Source organism: Crocodylus porosus, unplaced genomic scaffold, assembly GCF_001723895.1.
Source record: "Crocodylus porosus isolate Cpor-Errol unplaced genomic scaffold, CroPor_comp1, whole genome shotgun sequence".
NCBI lineage: Eukaryota > Metazoa > Chordata > Crocodylia > Crocodylidae > Crocodylus > Crocodylus porosus.
In genome coordinates, this window is record NW_017728920.1 from 17979285 (window position 1) to 18001489 (window position 22205).

General features: G+C 51.7%; 1 protein-coding gene across 1 annotated transcript in view; it reads left to right on the plus strand.

The window, feature by feature from the left end:
* CUNH10orf107 (chromosome unknown C10orf107 homolog) overlaps window positions 1-21954 on the plus strand; it is a 141111-nt gene extending 119157 nt beyond the window's left edge. Inside the window, exons 6-8 of the mRNA XM_019538634.1 lie at window positions 14582-14704; window positions 15129-15269; window positions 21068-21954. Coding sequence (XP_019394179.1) covers window positions 14582-14704; window positions 15129-15269; window positions 21068-21142 — 339 coding nt within the window. The 3' untranslated portion in view covers window positions 21143-21954. The remainder of the gene's footprint in view (window positions 1-14581; window positions 14705-15128; window positions 15270-21067) is intronic.
* Window positions 21955-22205: the final 251 nt, after the last annotated feature.

Sequence of the window (22205 nt, forward strand, 5' to 3'; positions counted from 1 at the left end):
GCACCCGTTCCTCCAGGGTCCTAAGGCGGATACCTACAGGACAGGTGCAGGAGTCCCCAGTCCCTGCCCCCCCAGACCTTGCCGGGCAGTTCCCGCAGGCCAGGGGGTTTCAGGCATTGTAAACCCTGTTGGGCTGCTGTGGCCCCTGTGGGGGGGGTTGTAACCCCTGTAGAGGGCTGTAGCCCTGTGGGAGGAAGTCCATGTGCTGTGCAGGAAGGCATGGACCCCTCCTGAGCAGGCCCCCTTTACAGTCCCTCCATAATCTACCCACAAACCCTACAGATCCCCACATCCCTCCACAGCCACCCATATCCCCCACTCCACTTCCCATCCCCCTCCTAAAAACCCCATATTCCCCCAGCACACACCCTGCATGCCCAGCTGCCAGACAGGATGATACCTGCTTGTAGGAGCTGTGGCTGCAGGGGCAGTTGTCCCCACATGCTAGTTAGTGAAAGGGTCACAGGAAGCTCTAACTGCTCTATGGTAAGAAAACCAAAGGCAAACAGCAAAACATATAAGTATTTAGAATTCATCTTATGATGATGGAGACACTGGTAGGCTTCCAAATAGCTGTAACACTGTAGCTATATCAATACAACATTGCCCAACTGATCACACTCTCTCTCTAGTTGTCTTTTGTTTTAATTGTGAAGGAACATGGATTTTGGCGTATTTTACAAAGTGACTTTGGGAATTTTTTATCGGGGATTTTTCAGTTTTCAAATAAGGAAAACCAGAATTCCTGCTAGGGAGGCAAGTGGCAGGACCCAGGCAGAGGAGCCTGCTCAGAGCTGGCACCTTGGACCCAGCTGGAAGTGACTGACCTCCTGGCCAGTTGGGACCAGGAGGACATGCTTTGACAGTTCAAAGCAGGCCACCACACTGGGAACATCTTCCGGGCAATAGCTGACCAGATGGCTGGGCAGGGAGCATACATAGCAGTAGTGCCACACAAAGGCCAGCTCTGCAGCCACAGCCCACTGGCAGCTGGGCCAGAGGGGCAGATGTCTCTACTGGCTATGCATCCCCATCTGGGCCTGGCAGGTGTGCAGCAAGTCACAACCAGATAGCAGCCCCCCACTGCCACACTGCTGCAGTGCGTAGAGGGTGCAGGGAACTCTCAGGGCTGCTTCAGCAGTCCAGCTGGCACAAGGGGTAGTGTCCCCAGGTACTAATTTGCTGGGCCCCAGAAGCTCATAAGAGTGAGTGCCCTGAGATACTTGACAGGGCATCGTTTTGTACTGATGGGGACAGCACAGGTGTTGGCCCCAGGCTTTAGAACCCCCTGGCTACAGACCCAGGAGGAGCCAGGCATGGTTATTTTGCCCCAAGTGGCACAATTTGCCCCATACCAAAGTGGATATCCTGGCATGTGCACTGAGGCAAAAAGCCCCCGCTCAAATTTGCACCATTTCTATTTGATCTGCTGCAAGCGCACATGCCTTTATGTGTGAACGCGCCCATGGCATGCCCCATTGTCAATAATATGACAATGCAATTCTGGGCCGTGTCCACACATGCAGGCATGTGCGCTTGCAGGAGTTCAAATAGTGCAAATTTGAGCCAGTGATTTTGCCTCAGCAGATGTGCCCAGACATGCACTTTATTGTGTAGCAGATTGTTCCACTTGGGGCAAAATAACCATGCCTGGCTCCTCCCAGATCTGCAGCTGGGGAAATCACCTGTGCTGTCCTCAGCAGTATAAAAAAACTTCCTGGCTAGCAGCTCAGGGCTACTTGCCCTCAGGAGCTTCTGAGAAGAAACTGGTCATGCCTCTTCATGTCCCAGGCTGTTGCTACAAGCTTCGTCTCAGGAGCTTCTGGAGAGAAGACACCCAGGCCCTTCTTGCCTCTGACTACTGCTAGCTTCTGGCTTCATCTCAGAACTTTGGAGATAAGTTGGCTGCACCCCTTCCTGCCTTGGGCTGGAGCTGCTGTGGCTGCCCCACCACCACAAGGAGGAGGTGGTCCTTCACTACATGCCACTGCACTCCCTGGGGGAGGAGCCCACCACACCTCAGCTTCTGCACTCCTGTTCTGGCCTATTGCCCAACCCGCTGCCAAGCCATGGTTGAGGAACAGCCTCAGGAGGGAGCCTGCGCTCTCCGTGGGCCCCTCCCCAACCATAGCTACCAGAACCTAAAGGTGCTTTGCCTGCCCCAGCTGCCTTGGCAGGCCACCCCCTGCCTTCACCTCTACTTTCACCTGAAGCACACCCTGAGTGCCTGAGCTGAACAGCTTCTAACACCACTGCTACTGCTGCTGCAATCCCCGCTCAGGAGAAAGGGAGATTCCTCGCTGCACCACCTGAAATCACACCTGCACTGGATCACTCCCTAATTGACTGATTGCTCCTGCCCTTCCCCACAGCTGCCTCACTGCATCTGATCCTGATTTGTTTTTCCTGCCTAATTCTCTGCTGCTGGGTGCCTGGCTGGAGGCCTGAGGGGCTTCTGGGCTGATCTTCAACAAACAAAGCCCCTCCACTGCTCCAGCTATCCTTTACTTCTGCCCCAGAAGCTTTCCCTGTGTGCTTTTTTGCCCATGTGGTAAGTCCTGTGGACCACTGCCCCTGCCCTGGTGTTTATGTGGCTGAGTAAGTCAGCTCAAGTTTCCCCAGCTCTTGTATGTCTGTTCCATCTCTCCCACATTCCCCATGCATATCCTTCCCCTTTTTTTCTTTCCTGTGGGGCTGTAGCTCAGTGAGCTTCAGCTCCCTTCTTCCCTACCCCACTCTTCCCCAACAATCCCAGCCTGCCGTATTAGATTTACCAGCCCCATTATACATTTTTGGGGCTTTTTTATGTGTTTCACACCAGAGAGGGGAAAACATGGCAGGGCAAGAACCTTCTGGCAGGGGGGAAGATGCCCCCACAGAACTTCCTGCAGCCCCCACTATAGGGACAGATCCCATCCAAGCCCCCAAAGGGATGCATGCCCCTGCAGACCCCACCCTGGAGGCTAAATCCAAACAACCTCCTCCAGGGGTAGAGAAGCAGGAGACCTCTGCTGCAGTGGCAGGCAAGACTCGGGTAGGGAGCCAGCAGGACCAGGGGGTCTCCCTTTCCCAGGCTCCTCCCAGCAGGCTTCCCAAGCCCCCTTCCTCACCATCAAGGACCAAGGGCAAGGGAAGTGGGAAGGGCTCCTCTTCAGGCTCCTTCACAGCTGGGGGTGGGAATGGCAAGGGTCCTACCCCCAAGCCTAGACCACTAGCACCTGAGGAGACCAGGTGTGCCACAGCAACCAGCACACCCACTCAGCCTGTCCCTGACCCTACCCCCAGTCCCACCAATGCAGCCCTCCAGTTATGCAAAGGCAGCTGCAGGGTGACCCACAGCTGTGGGGTCTGGACCCTCCACCACTGGCCCTTCCAGCTCAGGGAGCAGACCCCCTTTCCAACACTCACCCGTAGGCATGGGGTGAAGTACCAACTGCCCAAATCCTGGGGAGAATTATCTCCCTAGTGGTGGCCCTCTCACTGGGGTGCCAAGACCCCGGCATCCACCACATGCGCTCATTCCATCATCAGGTCATGATCCAGCTGGTGGTGGAAGCACAGCTGGAGGCCAAGGGCAGCCTCATAATTCCTTTTCAAGGGGCCCTAGTGAGAATTTTCTATGTGCTGGGGGATCTGTGGTGCTTCCAGTGCCCTGGTCCAGGGCACATGTATCATGATTGCCTCATGGGCCAGGTGAGAAGGGCATTCATGGGGCCCACTGGCAAGAGAGGTGCCCCTACCACCAGCTCCCCTCCTCACTCAGGCCCCCTTAGCACCCCAGCCACAACAACCAGCTCCCCCATGAGCTTGGGGCATGCTGCCCCCCCAACCAAGTTTGGTAGAGTCCCAGGGAAGGAGGCAGCAGCCAGGGGATAAGAAGGAGCAGAAACACCCTGTTCTTGGCTGTGCCCCCCACTGTAACTTCCCCAGCCCTCACCTTCTCCTAGTGGAGCTTGTCCACCTGAAGACTACCCCATGGCTGAGTGGGTGCAGATCCCCTCCAGGTGCAAAGCTAAGAGAGGCCCAGGTGCAGCTGGAGCCCTCTGCCCCCTCCATCAAGACCATCACATATAGAGAAGGAGAAGTTTAGCTTCTTGGGGCCTCCCCAGTTGTACCTGACTTTCCACCCATGGGAAATATTAAAAAGGTTATCCCAGTAGAGGAGGTTTTGGGGATGCTGGACACTCCCAAATAGGAGCCCATGCAGGAAGCCCCTCATTCCACTGTCCAGAGGTTACTCCCAGTGCTGACGCTGAGGCTGACCCAGAAGGTCTGGCAGCAGAGCCCTCCCCCTCTGATTAATCTGGGGAAGACATAGGCCCCTGGGCTCTCCCCAGTGAGCCTTGAGGAGGGATATCCGCTTTCCCAGGACCCCAAGGCAGACACCAAAGCTACCCTGGTGCCTGATGGGACTCTTCCATCCCACTCCCAGAAAAACCTCACTTCCATTCTGCCCCATGGTCCTGCACCAGAGGGGGTCAGGGTTGAGTCCCCTGATCAACAAGCTGATCTTATCAGGAACCCTGCACAGACCTGCCAGGACTCCAGCTCTACCCCACCCCCATCCTTACCCTGACATCTGTCCCAAGGGGCTGCAGAGCTCTCCCAATCCAAACCAGAGTCTTTGGTCTTAGTGGACCGGGGGGCTCAGACAGTACCTACACTGGGCACAGATGCATGAGACCCCTGCTGAAACATCTACTCCACCACCCCCCAGCCATGAAGTCATTTAAGATCATGACCCTCAATGTCCACAATTGCAGGAAGGATCTCTGGTGATGCTGGGTGCTTTCCTTCCTTCAGGAGTGGGGTTACCCTGTGGTAGTCTTGCAGGAAACCCTGATGACTCCAGCCAACAGACCTAATTGGCAACTGGAGTGGGAAGGCAGGGACTTTTTCAGTCACCTCTCGGCCACCTCTTATGTGGTGGCCACCCTCAAGCCTGCAGCCAGAGGTTCTCTAGGACATTGAGGTGGTGCCAGGGCACCTGCAGCACCTGTGGGTCCAAGTGCAGGGGCTGGTCCCGAACCTTCTGAATGTGTACACCCCTGCAAGGGACCCAGAGTAGGCAGATTTTTGTCCTCCAGGTGTTCACTTACATCGGCACCCTCAACCCTCGTGAGTGCCTGGTCCTTGGCAGGGACTTTGATGTCATCCTAAACACACAAGACCAGTTGCGCAGGGAATAGAACCAGGCTGCTGTGGGTGTCCTCAGGGAGCTCCTGATGGACTACTCCCCTGGTAGACATGCTTTTCAACCTACTGACCCCCCTGCCTTCACCTATATGAGGGTGGGGAGGAGCATGCATGCCACTCCTGGTTGGACCAGGTTTATCTCTCTGTGTCACACTTTGCCTGGGCCCACTCTGGCATCCAGCCATCCCCTTTTAGTGATCACCACCTTGTCTGGGCCCAGGCCACACTAGGGCCTAGGCATCTGGGGTCAGCCTACTGGCATTTCAATGCCAGTTTGTTGGAGGATGTGGGCTTCAGGGAGGCCTTCCAGGAGTTCTGTCTGGCCTGGTGGGAGCAACAGGCAGCTTTCCCCTCAGCTCAGAGATGGTGGGACATGGAGAAGGTGCATATCTGGCTTTTTTGCCACAGCTACACTTCGGTGCACATGTGGCAAAGGAAGGCAATCTGGGAGCATCTCAAGCTGGAAGTGCCAGAGCTGGAGAGGCTCCTGCCCACTGACCCAACCAGCCTGTCCTTCTGCAAAGAGTGTTGAGAGAGGTGGCAAGAGCTTCGTGCTCTGAATGACTACCGCACCTCCAGTGCATTTTGACTTGTGTGTCCAGCTCCTTTGGGAGATGGACCACAGCTTCTGCTTCTTCTATACCCTGGAAAGGAGGTGGGCATCAATGGGCTGACTGCAGAGTTCTTCTGGGACATCCTTAGCCTGGAATTTGCCACAGATTGGGCTGAATCCAAGGGAAGTTGGGAACTGCCCCTGTCATGCTGGAGGGACTTGCAGTTTGCAGGAGGCTGTGGAAGGAGGGGTGGAGGGATGTGGGTGGGTGTGTGGGTGCATGGGCAACTGGTGCCTCCTGAGTCTGGGGGGGACCACATCACCAATAGTGCAGTCCCCCAGTGGTTGATCACTGACTGGGGGTGGTCCCCTGGTGCCTGCCAAGCTCCTGCTGCTCCCTGCCCACACTCCTTTCACCTGCCTCCTGCTCTCCCACCTGTACACCACCCACCGCTGCAGCCCCCATTTTTGGTGGAGCCACTGCTCACAGAGAAGCCAGAGCCCCAGGACGGGCAGGCACTTGTGTTCCAACAGGATCAGCGGCCGTGGACTCCATGGGGTAATTGGCATCTCTGGTTCACGAACAGTGCAGGTCCAGGCTGGAGGAGCCTTGATGGGAGGTCTGAGGGCTGTGTGGCCCAGCAGGGATGAAGTGGGGAAGCAGCCTCTTGCCCTGGGGCTGAGACTCCTCCACAGCCCCCATGTCCCACCATCAGGAGCTGAGTGGACCCAAAGTAGTGGCAGAGTCTGCCTTCCTCTGATGACTAACCCCAGCCCTGCACACAGGGCTGTCCTGACACTCGTGACCAGTTGGCCTATGTATTAATCTGCCTATGCCTGGCCCCAATGCACTCCTGGATCCTCATCTGGCCCCACACCACCCACCCTCTTCTCTCTGCTCTGCATCTGCCTGATCCGCTCCACTGGAGCCATGCCCCACCCATCTTCCTGGACAGGCATTCCTCCTCCAGCCTCAGGTGTCTGGCAATGGGTCCAGATGAGTGGTGAACAACCGCAGGCACTGCCAGCAGTGTCAGCAGGGCCTTTTCACAGAGGGTGCACCGCCATGCTCAGGGGGACATCACCAATGTGTGGGTGGGTGTGGGGGTTGTGGGGTGACTGAGTGTAGGGGCTGCTGAGGAGGGGTGGGCCCCCTGTCCACCACAGGGCAGAGCCCCCCCCCCCACAGCACATGAACTACCCTACCTGCAGGGTCCTAGCATCTCCCAGGGGCTACAGCTCCCCCACAGCTTCAGCACCCTGCTTATCTCCAGCTTCATAGAATCAATAAGTTGGAAGGGACCTAGACAGATCATTGAGTCCGACCGCCTGCCATGGGCAGGAAGGAGCACTGGGGGTCATAAGACCCCAGCCAGGTGCCTATCAAATTTCCTCTTGAAGATTTCCAGGGAAGGTGAGAGCACCACCTCTTGGGGCAGCCTATTCCAGGCTCTGGCCACCCTTACAGTGAAGTAGTTCTTCCTAATATCTAACCTAAACCCAGCCTCCCTCAGCTTTTGGCCATTGTTCCTGGTGACTCCAAGGGGGGCCCTGGTGAACAGACTTTCCCTGAGTCCCTGCTGGTGGCCCCGATAAGGTTGTAGGCAGCCACAAGATCCCCCCCTCAGTCTCCTCTTGTGGAGACTGAAAAGATTCAGGTCCCTCAGCCTCTTCTCATAGGGCTGGCCACAGAGGCCTCCAACCATATGAGTGACCCTCCTCTAGACCCTCTCCAGGTTCTCCATGTCCCTCTTGAAGTGCGGCGCCCAGAACTGGATGCAGTACCCTAGCTGTGGCCTGTCCAGCACTGCATAGAGGGGGAGCAAGACCTCTCTGGACCTGTTAGCGATGCCCCTGTTGATGCATGACAGGGTGCATGCAGTTGGCTCTGCCTATTGCTTCATCACATTGGCGACTCATATTCATCCTGGAGTCAGGGAGGCTGCTTTAGCCTCCCTAACCAAATCCCTACAAGCTTGGGTCAGGGAGATGTACTCCTCCTTGGTCCCTGCCTCCTGCTTCCACCACTAGTACGCTTTTTTCTTTGCCCTCAGGCCAGCCTGGATATCCACACTCAGCCATGAAGGTTTCTTGAACCCTTTTCATGTCTTCCTGTGCAGTGGAATTGCATCCTGCTGCACCCCAAGGATAGCCTTCTTGAGCAAGGACCACCTTTTCTGGACCCACATACTAGCTGCACCTTGGACTCCGAGTGCCTCCCTGACTACTGCCCTGAGCACATTGAAGTTGGCTTTCTAAAGGCAAGCATTTGCGCTGTGCTACCTACCCTCCCCACCTTCCTCTGAATAGCAAACTGGATCATTTCATGATCACTGTCCCCTAGCCTCCCTTGTACTAGCACATCCCCCACCAGGTCATCCCCAGAGGCTAACACCAGATCCAGTATGGCGTTTCCCCTAGTGAGGATGAGTACCTCCTGCACGAGGTGTAGGTCTCCTGTTTCACATGTCAAGAACTTTTGTGAGTGGCTAGACCTGGACGACTGCTCCTCCCAGCTGATGTCAGGGTAATTCATATCACCCATGACCACAACATCCTTTGCACGCATGGCCTCCCCAAGCTGCCTGGAAAATTCCAGATCCAGCTCTTCCTCCTGATGTGGTGGCCTGTAGTAAACCCCTACAACCAGATCCCTCTCCCCCCACCCTCCCTGAAGTTTGACCCACAAGGTCTCAGTTAAGCCTTCCTCTGGTCCCATTTGGAAGGTAGAACTGGTATACTGTTCCCTAACATAGAGTGCAACCCCCCCACCTTTTTCCCCTTCCTATCTCTTCTAAACAACCTATAGTCCTCTATGTCTAATGCCCAGTCAAATGTTTCATCCCACCATGTCTCCACTAGGCCAACCAGGTCAATTTTACTACTTGCAAGCAGAAGAGCAAACTCCTCCTGCTTGTTCCCCATGCTTCTTGCATTAGTGAAGAGATACCTTAATCCCCCCATGGGAGCCCTGGGCACCTCCCCTACCTGGGAGACAACTGGTCCTTTGGTATATACCTGAGCTCTTACCTGGGCAGGTCCTACACCTGGTTGAATTTTTCTTGCTCCTGTGGATCCCTATCCTCCAATGAACTTAGTTTAAAGCCTGTCGGAGGAGGTCAACTAGCCTGTAAGAAAACAAACTCTTATCTTTGGGGGAGAGATGGAGACCATCACGCCCCAGGATGGTCTGATCTGAAGTGTGGGTCATGGTCCAGGAAGCCAAATCCAGTGTGACGACACTGACTCCGGAGCTGCCAGTTCACCTCATGGATGCAGGCGCTCTGCCACTGACGGCATCTGCTAACTGGGAGGAGGGACAGAAAGACCATCTGGGCCCCCAACTCTCTAAGTTTGGCTCCCAGAGCTCTGTAGTCATCCATGATCCGGTTCAGACTACTCCGGGCCACATCATTGGTTCCCACATGGATGAGAACCATAGGATAGTAATCGGAAGGCTGGATGAGGTCAGTGTTCTTCCCTGTGATGTCCCCAATCTTGGATCCTGGGAGATAGTACACTTCTCTCACATTGGGGTCGGCATGGTGGATGGGTCCCTCTGAGGAGGGAGTCCTCTATGACGATGACCCAACATCTCTTCCTCTGGGTCACTGGATGATGCTCAGTAGGTACATATGATGGCTTGCTGGATGAGGGCGTGGCTTCCTCCCTTCCTTCTTCCTCACGCCCAGTCTCCTCCAGCACTGCCAGGGCCGCATACCTGTTCCCCAGTTGTACTGGGGTGACAGTTGATGCAGCTATATGCCTCCTGCAATGCCACCTAGCCCTGGAGGTGACCACCCTCCATTCACCTCCTGCAGACTCCTGGGTGGTGACAGCCTGAAGGGACGGGCCCTGCAGGGATAGAAAGTACCCATCAATCTCGTCCCCACCTCTGTGTCTCCCCCCCGCAGCCCCAAAGACCAAGCCAGGCAGCCCCCACAGGCAGGTGGCCCCACCTGCATGGAAGCCTCACCAGTCCCCAGGGCAGGAGGCAGCTGTGCGGCAGGAGCCCTGGCTGCACTCTGCATGACAACTCCCATGCTGTCACCCCCACGCACTTACCTGGAGACTGCTGCTGCCGCCACCGCCATTGACTCTTCTGCTGCCTGCAGCCTCTCTTGCGCGCCTGCCTGTGCAAACCCTGGTGCAAACTCTGTCATGCCCCTAAAGAGTGTGTCTGTTTGCACTCTCTGTTCATGCGGCTCCTGCCTGGTGCAGCTAAATAGGGTCAGGCGAGGAAAGAGTCCCCTGCCCAATCGCCAACACCTGGCCTCACTCGCTCCCTTCCCCCGGCTTACCTTCTCATTGCTACAGCTGTCTCTTAGTTGCCAATCACTGGTGCTACTGCTACTGCTGCTTCTGGAGGCTGGAGACGATCAGAAGGCTGGAGAGAATAGAAGAAGGAACAGGAGGCTGCAGACAGTAGGGGAAGTCTCCAGCTCATTTCCAGTGGCTATTTTCCAGCTGCCTGCTCATCTCCAGCCTCAAGAGGCTGGAGATGAGTAGGGAAATGAGTAGAAGGCTGGAACCGAGCAGGGGAACAAGCAAGAGGGAACATCTCCAGCTCATCTCCACAGGCTAGTCTCCAGCCTTCTACTCATTCTCTGCCAATGCCAGTGAGTGTCGGGGGGGGGGGGGCTTGGAGAGTGAGTTGGGCGCTGGGGAAATGAATGGGGGCCAGGGGGAGTGAACAAGGGGTGGGGAGAATGAACAGGAGGTGAAGGGAATGAATGAGGAGCTGGGGGAGTGAATGGAGTTGGGAGGACAAACAGGGAGTTTGGAAAAACAACAGGGACTGGGTGGGGCCTCCCCCATATCTCCAGCCCCCCAACTCCCTACTTACCTGTCACAAAGCTGGGTCCAGGTCCCTGCAGCTTGTACTGCTGCCTGCCCCTCACATGTAGGCAGTGTGCTTCAGCAGCAGTGAAAGAGCCAACCACAGAGAGCTCTGGTAGGCTACCAGAGCATCTCTGAGGGGGACTGAGCCTCTGGCTGCCTCAGGTCACAGTCTCAGACCCTGCCCTGGCCCACTTTTTCCCCCTGGGGTGTTATTTGACTCCAGGATATCCAGGGGTCTAATTTTGCCTCTGCGCTGCAAATTTGCGGTGTGGGGAACATTTTTTTTGTTCCTGTACGTGCCTCTCACAGCACCTCAAGGGGTTTGAGATGCTGCAAAAAGGATATATATGCTCATCTGGATGCACCTGTGCGGTGCATCCACACATGCAGGCACGTGTGTTTGCAGCAGCTCAAATAGCAGTGGCACAAGTTTGTGCCAGAGATTTGTGCCTCAACACACATGCCTGAACATGTATTTTGTTGTGGGGCAAATTTGGCGTAAAACAACCCTGCCCCACTACTCCCAGATCTGCAGCCAGGGGGAGGTATAAAAAACTTCCCTGGTGAGCAGCTCTAGGCTACTTGCTCTCAGGAGCTTCTGAGGCCCAATCAGTTAACACATGGGGATACTAGTCCCCTGTGCCAGCTGGACTGCTGTAGTAGCCCTCACCTAGAGTGGCCTTTGCACCCTCTACCCACTGCAGCATTCTGGCATTGGAGATTGCTGCCTGGCTGTGATCTGCTGCCACCTGCAACAGCATCTGCCCCCTTGTACCTGCAGCCCTATATCTGCACACCTGCCAGACATGGATGGGGACCACACAGCCACCTGGGCAGTGGTATAGGCATTGCAGCAGAACTGTCTGCACCTCTGGGCATGCTGCCAGTGGACTGTGGCTGCACTGTTGGCCTTTGAGCAGTGCTGATGCCATGTGTGCCCCTGCCCTGCCATGTGGGTAGCTATTGCCTGGAAAATGTGCTCATTGTGGTGACCTGCTTTGACAGTTCAAAGCAGGCCACCACAATGAGCCACAAATGGCCAGGAGGTCAGCCACCTCATTTGCCCTCCAGCTGGATCCCCGGTGCCAGTCCTGGGCAGTCTACTCTGCCTGGGTCCTGATACTTGCCTCACTAGCAGGAATCCTGGCATTTCCTATTTAAAAGTTGCAATTTCTCTGATAAAACATCCCAAATTCACTGTTTAAAACACCCAAAAATCCATGTTCTTCCATTATTAAAATGAAATGCCATTATATATAAACTGACAGACAGACAGACCAACCGACCTTAGGAAATATTTTCTTGGTATACTGACAATTTTAAAGTAATTTGGAAGCCTACCAGTGCCTCTATCATCATAATAAAATGAATTCTAAAATGTGTGTGTGTTTTGGTTTTGGTTTTATTATTCTAGAAAAATCAGAGCTCCCCCTTCCCCTTTTGCTAACCGGGATGTGGAGAAAGCTGCACCCACAGCCACAGCTCCCCCCAGCAGGTCCAATCCTGTCTGGCATCTGGGTATGCAGGGTGTGAGATGTGGGAGGGATATGAGGTTTGCAGGAGAGGGGTGGGAATGGGTGTGGGTGTGGGGTTCTTGGATGGATGTATGGGGGGGTTTGTGAGTGAGTGTGGGGTGTGTGGGTATAGGCCACCACATGCCTTTCCCCCACATACCCCCTGTGGCACGCAGCCACTAGCCGGGCCATCGGGGCCATGGCTTGCTGCAGGCACAGCCCTGCAGTGGCACAGCACAGCCTAACCTAGGGTCTGTACATGGTGAATGGACCTGGCTTGGCACACCCTGCTAGCACATGGCTTTGAACAGGACTGGGATGGCCACCACCCACAGCACCTCTCCACGTGTCAGGCCGGGCAGGGCCAGTTTGGGTCCTGTTTTCAAGTGCCCCATGTACCATCCCCATGTGCCAGCCACCTTTATTGAGGCAGGACCCAACTCAGCCCAATGCCCAGCCCCTTTGTGGGGTGCCAGGACCCTGGGTGACAGCAAGAGTAACCTGGTTCTGCCCAAAACCACATGGCCACAGGCCTGGCTGGACTGCCCTGCATCACTTTTTTTTTTTTTCCCAGGTTTTATTTGGTTGTTGGTTTTTTTTGTTTGTTTTGTTTTTTTAATACCAGGATTTCCCAGTATCAGATTTAGAGTCTGTGCTGCAAATACACAGTGCGGGGAACATTTTTAGTTTCCAGCATGGCTCTTGTGGCATCTTAAACTGCTTTGAGATGCAGCAACAAGCATGTGCACACTCATTTGGACACACCCATGCAATATGTGGCACTGCAAATATGTCTGCAGTGCCACATACCACACAGTCAGGTGTTCTCTGCATAGCAAGGGTACACTATCTGTGTGTGTGGTGCTCTGCTTTTTTTTTTTTTTCCTGAGGGTTTTTTTTACTCCTGGATATCCAGGGGTCAAAAAAAAGCTGTGGGAAAAATAAACAGAGCAGCACATGCACGGGCAGCACACAGCTGAAAAGCAGAACCAGGCTGCCTGGAGCCATGCTGCAGCTGTTGGCCAGGCTCCACAGGCAGGATTGCTGCAGCTGCAGACCTGGGATGCCTCTAGAACCCCAAGTAAGGCTGCTGGGGCCAGCCTCCCCTACTACCCTTGTCACTTGCCAAAGTGAACCTGGCATGGGTGTTCCCCAGGGCCAGGTAGCTATGTACTGCTTCTACTCATCTCTGGGGAACCAAATATCAGCGCTTATCTGGACATACCCATGGTGTCCTGGAAATATGCTAGGGGAAAGGATTTTTGTGTTTGGTAACTTTGCTGAACCTGAAGAAGAATGCTTTCCAACTACCCCCAACCATGTGATTAATGCAGTAAAACATACCAGCCAGAAATACTCTTGCTTTTTGGAATTTTGTTTTTGATTTTTCTGTTAGCCAGCAAACTCAAAATGAATAACTGATTTTCACTTTTGTAACTATTAGGCTGCTGGAAGATACTAATTTACATGCATGACTGGGGTCTGATTAATTTTATCCTGGATCCCAAAAGTCATGTGTCCTGGCAGGCCAGATGTGCAGTTCTGGGGACCTGGGATTGCATTACACTGGTACCCTTAAAGCCATGCTATGAAGCCCAGCATCAGGGACCAGGGACATGGGCTGCAAGGTATGGCTGAAAACATGCTGGCACCTTCAGCTGAAAATCTTGCTGTGCAACCCACATGTGGGGCAACACAGCCAGGCTTAACATGCTACATGTTCAAAATAAAGTGCCATAAAAATGATAAACAAAGAAGTTACACATTAAACATAGAATATTTTTATGGCTGGTTTACCATATTATGTTATGATAAAGGGTTGAACATGTAGTATATTACAATTTAGTGCATGATTAACACATTAATTTTGAGATAAATGTAACATCTGCCAAGGGCCTTACTTTCCCTTTTAGGTCCTTATATACTAACACAATGCTACAAACTTGGGCTGCAAAAATTTGTAGAGGAGTCTTTCTGATTGTTAAACATCAATATTTTTATTTTTTCTTAAAAGTCCTGGAAATCTTCTTGGTGTCCTTTGGGTTTGGGATTTTTAAATCTTGTTTTAATACCACCTACATTTTGGGTCATATCTGAGCAAATGATATATTTTTAATTTGGTGGAAAATGGAGCATAATTTCCAGAATACTTTTCAAAATACAAGATTAGGAAAGTATTTGTAATTTAACAAAATCATTCAGCACTGTAGTACTGGGAAACCAACACCTTTTTCCAAGTAAACTGTCCAGTTCCATTTTAAAGAAGGCTCTGGAAAATACATGCCAGAGTTTAAAGGTAATCTGTAATAGAGGTTGTTAAGCTTTCCAGTGTGAAGCACCTGGATAGCAAGAAAAGGTGCTATTTTTGTTGTGAACAAAACATTTTATTTCCTTTCAAAAGGAAATAGCAGAGCTATGAACAATAATTAAACCCTATGTTACAAATGTGTTGGGGGGGGGGTGTTTGTCCCTACAGAATGTGATTGAACTTGTCAAATCTGCAGATACCTCTTTCCCCGCTCCACTAGAAGAAGGTCTTCCTTACAATATATATTCATCATTTATAGCGATGCCTCCAGCTGCAGAGGTAGAAACAGAGGTAAAGTTTTCTTTTTATATCGGTTTCATTATGAGCCATCTACATCTAACTTTTCCACATTAAAGGACCAACTAAATCACCCAGTTTCATTTCTTATTTGTGCAATCAAGATACTGGAAGCATTCATATTTACATTGAATGAAGTTACTGTTATTGTATTAATTAGTCAGCAAGGGAGGGTATATGGAGTAATTTAGTTGGTATTCCTAAGCATCTCCCTCTAAGCAGTCGCATTACCTCTGCATTGTGCCCTCTGTGTCTTTACCAATGAAAAGAAAATTCGGAAGTTCATTTCCAAAGCATAACTTTGAAAATGCCAGCTCAGTATTTGGCTGTTGTGTTATGGGGCTGGCAGAATTTTGATGCTGTACCTAACAGTAGAATGTTTTAAGTTGAAACAATTTGTATGGCATTTTATTGTTAGGAAATTGATCAAGAGTATTATCCAGAAGAACCCCAACCAGAGGAGGAATTCCTAAAAGTAGATCCATTGACTGGTTTCACCACTGAAGATGTAAAATCTGTACTGGGTCAGATCACAAATGAAGTTATTGGCAACCTGCAGGTACTAGTAGTACAAATATATTCAGTAATTCTAACTTTGGCTAATTGGCTAACCCCTACTTTAATGACTGTAAACTGTACTTACACCATATGGGCAAAAGAACCCATTCATATGCTGTAAGAATGTGGTTTATCAGCTATAGGTAGCTTGCAGATTAGTCACCTCATGAGATAAGATTAAAAAAAAAAATAGAGATTAAGGGACATAACATATGTTTCCACAATTACTATGAATTTTGGAAAGCATGAGCTAAATCCTGCTCTCATTGATACAAATGATAAAATTCCCTTATAGATGCCCCCCAAGAACACAAGCAGTGTTGTACATGTACAATAAACATTTTCAAACATGACATTTTGCAGTGTATAGCAAGTATTTATGGCACAGACAGAAGCGAGAGTTTTTGCTTGATGTGGCCTCTGAAAGCACTCGTCTATTGTCATGACCAGGCAGAAGTGCATGGTTGCAAAGCACTTTAAAAGGGCCCAATCCCACAATTGCATGAGGGTTCAGATGAAGACATTTCAAAACATAGCATCTTCAGTAACTTGTCTGCACTGCCTCCCAGCCTGTCACTGTTTTCAGAATAGGAGAAGGGAAAAGGGAGAAGAGGGAGTTTGGTCTGGGGTTTTTTCAGCCCACAGAGGGTGAGGTGGGTCGATCCACCCACCCCACACTCCAGTGTGGACTGGAAAACCCATAGAATGAGCTCTGCTCCCTTTTCCCCCTTCTGTTGTGAAAACATCCCAGGCTGGGAGGAAGGAAGGACCATTGCTAGGGGAAACCAGCTACAGGTTTGAAGCCAGCAGCTAGATTCTCTTCACCCCTGGAACCAACAGTGAACTTCTGTTTGGTCTGAGGAATTGTTATAACTCAGCACGTTCCCTGCAAAGAGTTCTGAATTACAGCAGGGAGCTACACTTGTGTATGCACCCTTAGGGTGCATCCAGACATGTGTGGAAGTTTGGTTCCCTGGGGCCAAGTAGCAGCCTGTCCTGGGGGCCTCCCAGAACTGCAGCCATGGCAATTCTGCCACATGGAGCCTGCCCAGCAGCACAGCTCAAGGCAGCCTGCTTCTGTTTTTCAGCAGGTCTCAGTGGCTGAGCATGCATTGCACCCATTTTTTTCCTGTGATTTTTTTTTTGACCCCTGAATGGTCCCAGCTCCACCCTGGAGGGCCACAGCCTCCATTCCCCACAGGGCCCCAGCCCCCCTGCCCAAGGTCCTAGGCACCCTGGAGGATACCTCCCCCCAGGACCCCAGCTCCACCCTGGAGGGCCCCAGCCCCCCCGACCAGGGCCCATTACTAACCTTTAACAGCAGCAGTTGGGGGACCATGAGCTGAGCCCAGCCTGGTCCTGCCAGCCTTGGAGCTGCTCTTGCTACCCAGCCTGGCTGGTCTTGTGGCAGCAGGACCTGGCGCAGCACACAAGGACCACATGCCGGGCCCAGCCAGGTCCTGGGCCCCCTCTGCAGCCCAGCCAGGCTGGGCCCATGGTGACAGGACCCAGTGCAGCATGCAGGGACCATGTGCCAGACCCAGCTTGGTCCTGGGGCCCCTCTGCAGCCTGGCTGGACTGGGCTCATTAGTCCAGCTTTGCACCAGGGTCAATCACATGGCTCCAGGAGGCATGCACAGGAGACACACCTCCCAAAGCCCTGTGACCCTCTCTGGTGCAAAGCCAGATTATTCAACCACATGGGGCTGGATAATCCTCTTCTCCCCACCCCCCCACAGGCACAGGGGGCAGAGGCAGGAGCTGGCCCTGCTGGGGCCTGGCCCATGCTGACAGGACCTGGTGTGGCACACAGTTCCTGCATGCCATGCTGGGTCCTGCCACCAGCCGAGCCCTTCCTATGGCAGCAGGACTGGGCCTAGCATGCAGGGACCGTGTGGAGCCAAGCCGGGTCCTGCCAGCCCTGGGGCTGCTTGTGTGGTGATATGAGCAGTTCCAAGGCCGGCAGGACCCAGCTCGGCTCCACGTGATCCTTGCGCACCAGGCCGGGCCAGGGAGCATGAGCCACCTGGGGCTGGGAGGATGCAGCTCTGTTCCACACAGTCCAACGTGCCGGGCCAGGCCAGGCAGCACAAGCACACTGGGTGGCAAGGATGCTATCAAAATCTTCCCAGCAATCCAAGAATTGCTGGTGGACCGGCGAGTGTAGTCACAGTCAAGAAATGCAAGTAGCTCACCCCTGGAGACCACTGGAACTCAGAGGTCTTCAGGCTTCATAGAGCCTGCTGGTTTCTCAGATGTCCTCCTTCTGGTCCTGAGGCTCAATGGGCTCCTTAGGCACCATCTGAACTCCCCAGTCTGCTACAACCCTGGACTCTGGTTGGGATTGGGAGAGCTCTGTAACCCCTTGGGACTGGGGTGGGGGTAAGGATTGGGGTAGGGCTCCTTCACAAGATGGTAGGGTAGAGCTGGAGTTCTGGGGGGGGGAGGTATCTGTGCAGGGTCCTCAACAAGATCAGCTTGATGCTCTGGGGATCCAACCCTGACCCACCCTGGTGCAGGACCATGGGGCAGGCTGGAGGTGAGGTTTTTCTGGAAGGTGGAGGGAAGAGACCCATTAGGCAGCCTGGGTGTCTTTGGTATTTGCCTCAGGGTCCTGGGAAAGGGGACCTCCCTTCCCAGGGCTCAATGGGGAGAGCCCCAGGGCCCCATGTCTCCCCCAGATCAGAGGGGGAGGGCTCTGCTGTCAGACCTTCTTCTGAGTCAGCTTCAGCACCCATGGTCTCAGCTGGTAGGCCCTGGCCAGTGGTGTGAGGGACTTCCTTCATGGGCTCCTGTTTGGGAGTGTCCAGCAGCCCTGAAACCTCTTTTACTGGGATAACCCATTTAATCTTCCATGGGGGTGGGGTGTTGGGTACAGCTGAGGCCCCCAGAAGCTGAACTGCTCATTCTCCCCATGTGATGGTCTGGGGTGGGGGGGCAGTCCTCTACATAAAAGGGCTCTATCTGCACCCGGGCCTTTCTCTTGACTTTGTGCCTGGAGGGGACCTGCACCCACTTAGCCATAGGGCAGTCCTCAGGTGGACAGGCTCCAGTAGAAGGTGAGGGTTGGGGCGGTGAAACAGTTACAGTGGTGGCATGGCTGGGGGGGGCCCTCTCCCTCTCCACCCCCAGCCGCTGCCCCCCTCCTTGGAACTCCGCCATACTTGGTTGGGAGGCTGGGTCCCTGACCTCACAGGGGGGCTGATAGTTGTGGATGGTATACCAGGGGGGCCCAAGTGGGGAGGTGCACTGGTGATAGGGGCACCCTTTTTGTCAGTGGGACCTGCAGACACCCTCCTCACCTGACCCATGCAACAGCCCCAGGGCACAGCACCAGAAGCAGGTCTCCCAGCATATAGAAAATCCTCACTAGGGCCCCTGAAAAGTAATTATGAGCCTCCAGCCACACTCCACTGCCAACTGGATCATGACCTGATGACAGCATGAGTGCACATGGCTGAGGCTTGGGTCTTGGCACCTCAGCAAGAGGGCCACCACCAGAGAGATAACTCTCCTTCAGGGTTTGGAGATGGGGGAGCACAGTCAGGGACAAGGTGAGTGGAAGTGCCAGTTGGTGTGGTGCACCTGGTCCCTTCAGGCACTGGTGGTCTAGGCATGGGGTGGGGCCCTTGGGATCTCCTCCAGGAGGGGCCTGACCAGGGGAGAGCCCCTGGCCCTGCTGGCTCCCCACAACAGAGGTCTCAGGCTTCTCTACTCATGGAAGAGGTTATGTGGACTCTGCCTCTGGGGTCAGGGATGCAGGGGCATGCATCCCCTTGGGGGCTTGACTGGGATCTTCCCCCATAGTGGGAGCTGCAGGAAGTTCTGTGGAGGAATCTTTCCCCCCCCACCCCCAGAAGGTTCCTGCCCTGCCATTGCTTCATATCTGGGAGGGGAAACCAAAAAAGGAAACCAAAAAAAGTACAGTAGGGATGGTGAGCCTAATAGGTGCAGCCTAGGGTTGTGGGGAAAATACAGGGGAAAGGGAAAGGGGGATGAATCTCACTGAGCTACATTCCTGCAGGAAAAAAGCTGGGAGGGCTATGCTTGGGGAAAGTGGAACACAAGGGCTGGGGAGACTCAAGCTGGCTTATTCAGCCACACAAAAAACCCCACAGCAAGAGTAGTGGACCACAGGACTTACCACAAAAGGGTAAAACACACAGGGAAGGCTGCTGAGGCAGATGTAAGAGATGGCTGGAGCACTGGAGGGGATTTGTTTGTTGAAGATCAGTTCAAAAGCCCCTCAGGCCTCCAGCCAAGCATTCAGCAGCAGAGCAATAGGCAGGAAAAATAAAGCAGGATCAAAGGTAACAAGGCAGCTGTGGGGGAGGGCAGGAACAATCAGTCAATTAGGAAGTAATCCAGTGCAGGTTTGGTGTTGAGTGGTGCAAGGTGGTGCAGCAGGGAATCTCCCCCTCTCCTGAGAGGTGGCAGCAGTGAGCCATCCAGTTCAGCCACTCAGGATGTGCTTCTGGTAAGAGTGGAGGTTGGCCTGCCAAGGCAACTGGGGCAGGCAAAGCACCTTTAGGCTCCAGCAGTGATGGTGGGAGAGAGGCCCAAAAGCAGCACAGGCTCCTTCCCTAAGCTGTCCTCCAACCTCAGCTTGGCAGCAGGCTGAGCAGCAGGCCAGAAGCAGGGGTGCAGTGGAGTGGGCTGCTCCCCAAGGGGGAGCAGCAATTTGCAGCAAAGGATTGCCCCCCCATGGAGGGGCAGCAACAGTAGCAGCAGCCCAAGGCAGGAAGCGGTGTGGCCAACTTACTCCCAAAAGCTCTGAGACCAAGCCAGTAGCTAACAGTAGTCAAAAGCAGGATAGGGCCTGGCCACTTTCTCCCCAGAAGCTTCTGAGACCAAGCCTGCAGCAGCCTGGGACAGAAAGAGGCATGACCAACTTCCTCACAGAAGCTCCTTCCTTAGAAGCTTGCTAGGGCAGCTTTTTATACTGATGGAGCTTTTTATACTGTGCTGGCTCTAGCTCCCCCTGGCTCCAGATCCGGTAGGAGCCAGGCAGGGTTATTTTGCCCCAAGTGGCACAATTTGCTCCACAACAAAGTGCATGTCCAGGCACATGCACTGAGGCAAAAAGCCCTGGTTCAGATTTGCACTGCTTCTATTTGAGCTGCTGCAAGCACACGTGCCTGCATTTGTGGACACACCCCAGAATTGCATTGTCATATTATTACTGATGAAGAGTTTATTAAAATGTGTTACAACCCTGGGACCTTACATTATAAATCTTACATTAACATTTAAACACTGAAAAATTGCAGCATTCTGGAATCCCTATGTATAATATATATTCAGAATTATGTCTGTAGTTAAGAAAGACAACTAGAATCTCATAAATTTGTTTTACTGTTTATTTCCAATAATGTTTTATAAATTCCAATAGTCATTTAATGAAATGTATTACACTAGAAACCAAACTTCTGTAGCAAAAAAACACAGTGGCAATAACCAAATCCCAGTTCAATTTTTTTCTAATTTTGTGTTTTGGTAAAGTCTGTCTTAGAATACAGACAAATTAGCCTATCTCCCAACACAAGGTTATAAGAAAAATGGCTGTCCCAATATCACTTCCTGTTCATGGCAGATATACCATACATTGGAAGTGTACATAGTAATATGATAACGTGTTATCACATAAATACAGCCTGGAACACCAGAATGTCTACACAACAGGAAGGTGTATGTAGGGTAATGTCTGTGTTAATGCAGTACAGTATTTCAAAACCACAAAGACAATGTGCTGCACAAGATAGCTCCATTGTAATCACTTTTTTATGATTTTCTTCACAGTCTGAGATAAATGAAAAGCTGCAAATGCAGGAAGATGCTTACACTGAGAGAATAGACAAATTAACAAAGACCTAAATAGCTAAACAAGAAGGGTGGCACTGAGTTTTACAGAAATCTACAAAACAGAAGACAACAACTGCATTAATTTAATTATTTAATAATTAATTTAATTATTTAGCTATTGACTTAATGTTTATTTAAGAAGTGTTAATCCAAATGATTAGTTCATACTTAATAAAACAAAAGACAGGGAATTACAGTGCGAACATAGTTTGAAAAATGAAGTTTGACTCTTAATGAGCAATGACAATAAATGTTCACATTTTTCAGTAAAACTAGTGTTTTGTCTTCCTCCTACTGCAAAATGGTATTTAAAATATGTCACCTCACCTCACATAATCTGTTATAGTTTCATCAAATGTTTCAAAATAGAAATCTGAAAAGAGAGAGAACATTATATGAAGATCTCACACATATCATAAGGACAAAATGTTACTAATGAGTAATGACACACTCAAATTACAATCCTGTTCTTAACTTCAGATTGTTTCCTAAACTTGTTAAAATGTAATATTTTAATATTTCTTGATATGCATCACATTGCAATTACATCCATACGGGATTGGATTCTACTGTTCCTACTTCTCTGACTCATTTTAGTGGGAGTTTTCCCTAAACACAAAAATCTTTCCATTTGGGCTGCATTTGATACTTCTGTGTATGTTAGTACCGGTCTGTATTTTGTCGGGTATTGTATACATGTTGTTCAGTCCAAAATGAGACTTAGCAAATAAATGGCAACAGGAGGCCAGGTTAATAATGCATTATGTTTTGGAATTGTGAAACACTTTAATTTTCATATTACAGAGCCCTGAGCATTTGAACGCATTTGGATATATATGAGGTATACTTCTAAACACAAACATTAGGTGAAATGTTCAATGGGTTATTGAAAATAGAACATTTTATTCAGTAAACCTGTTTACTACATATTTGTTGCCCATAACATATTGAGCAAAAAGTTAATTTTCTTTAATTCTCATTTTTGTGGTAAAAATACAAATTAATTAAAAACGTGTCTAAAATTGGTTATAAAGAAAAATGGTTAGGAAGGTTACCTAAAGAATGTTGTTGCCAT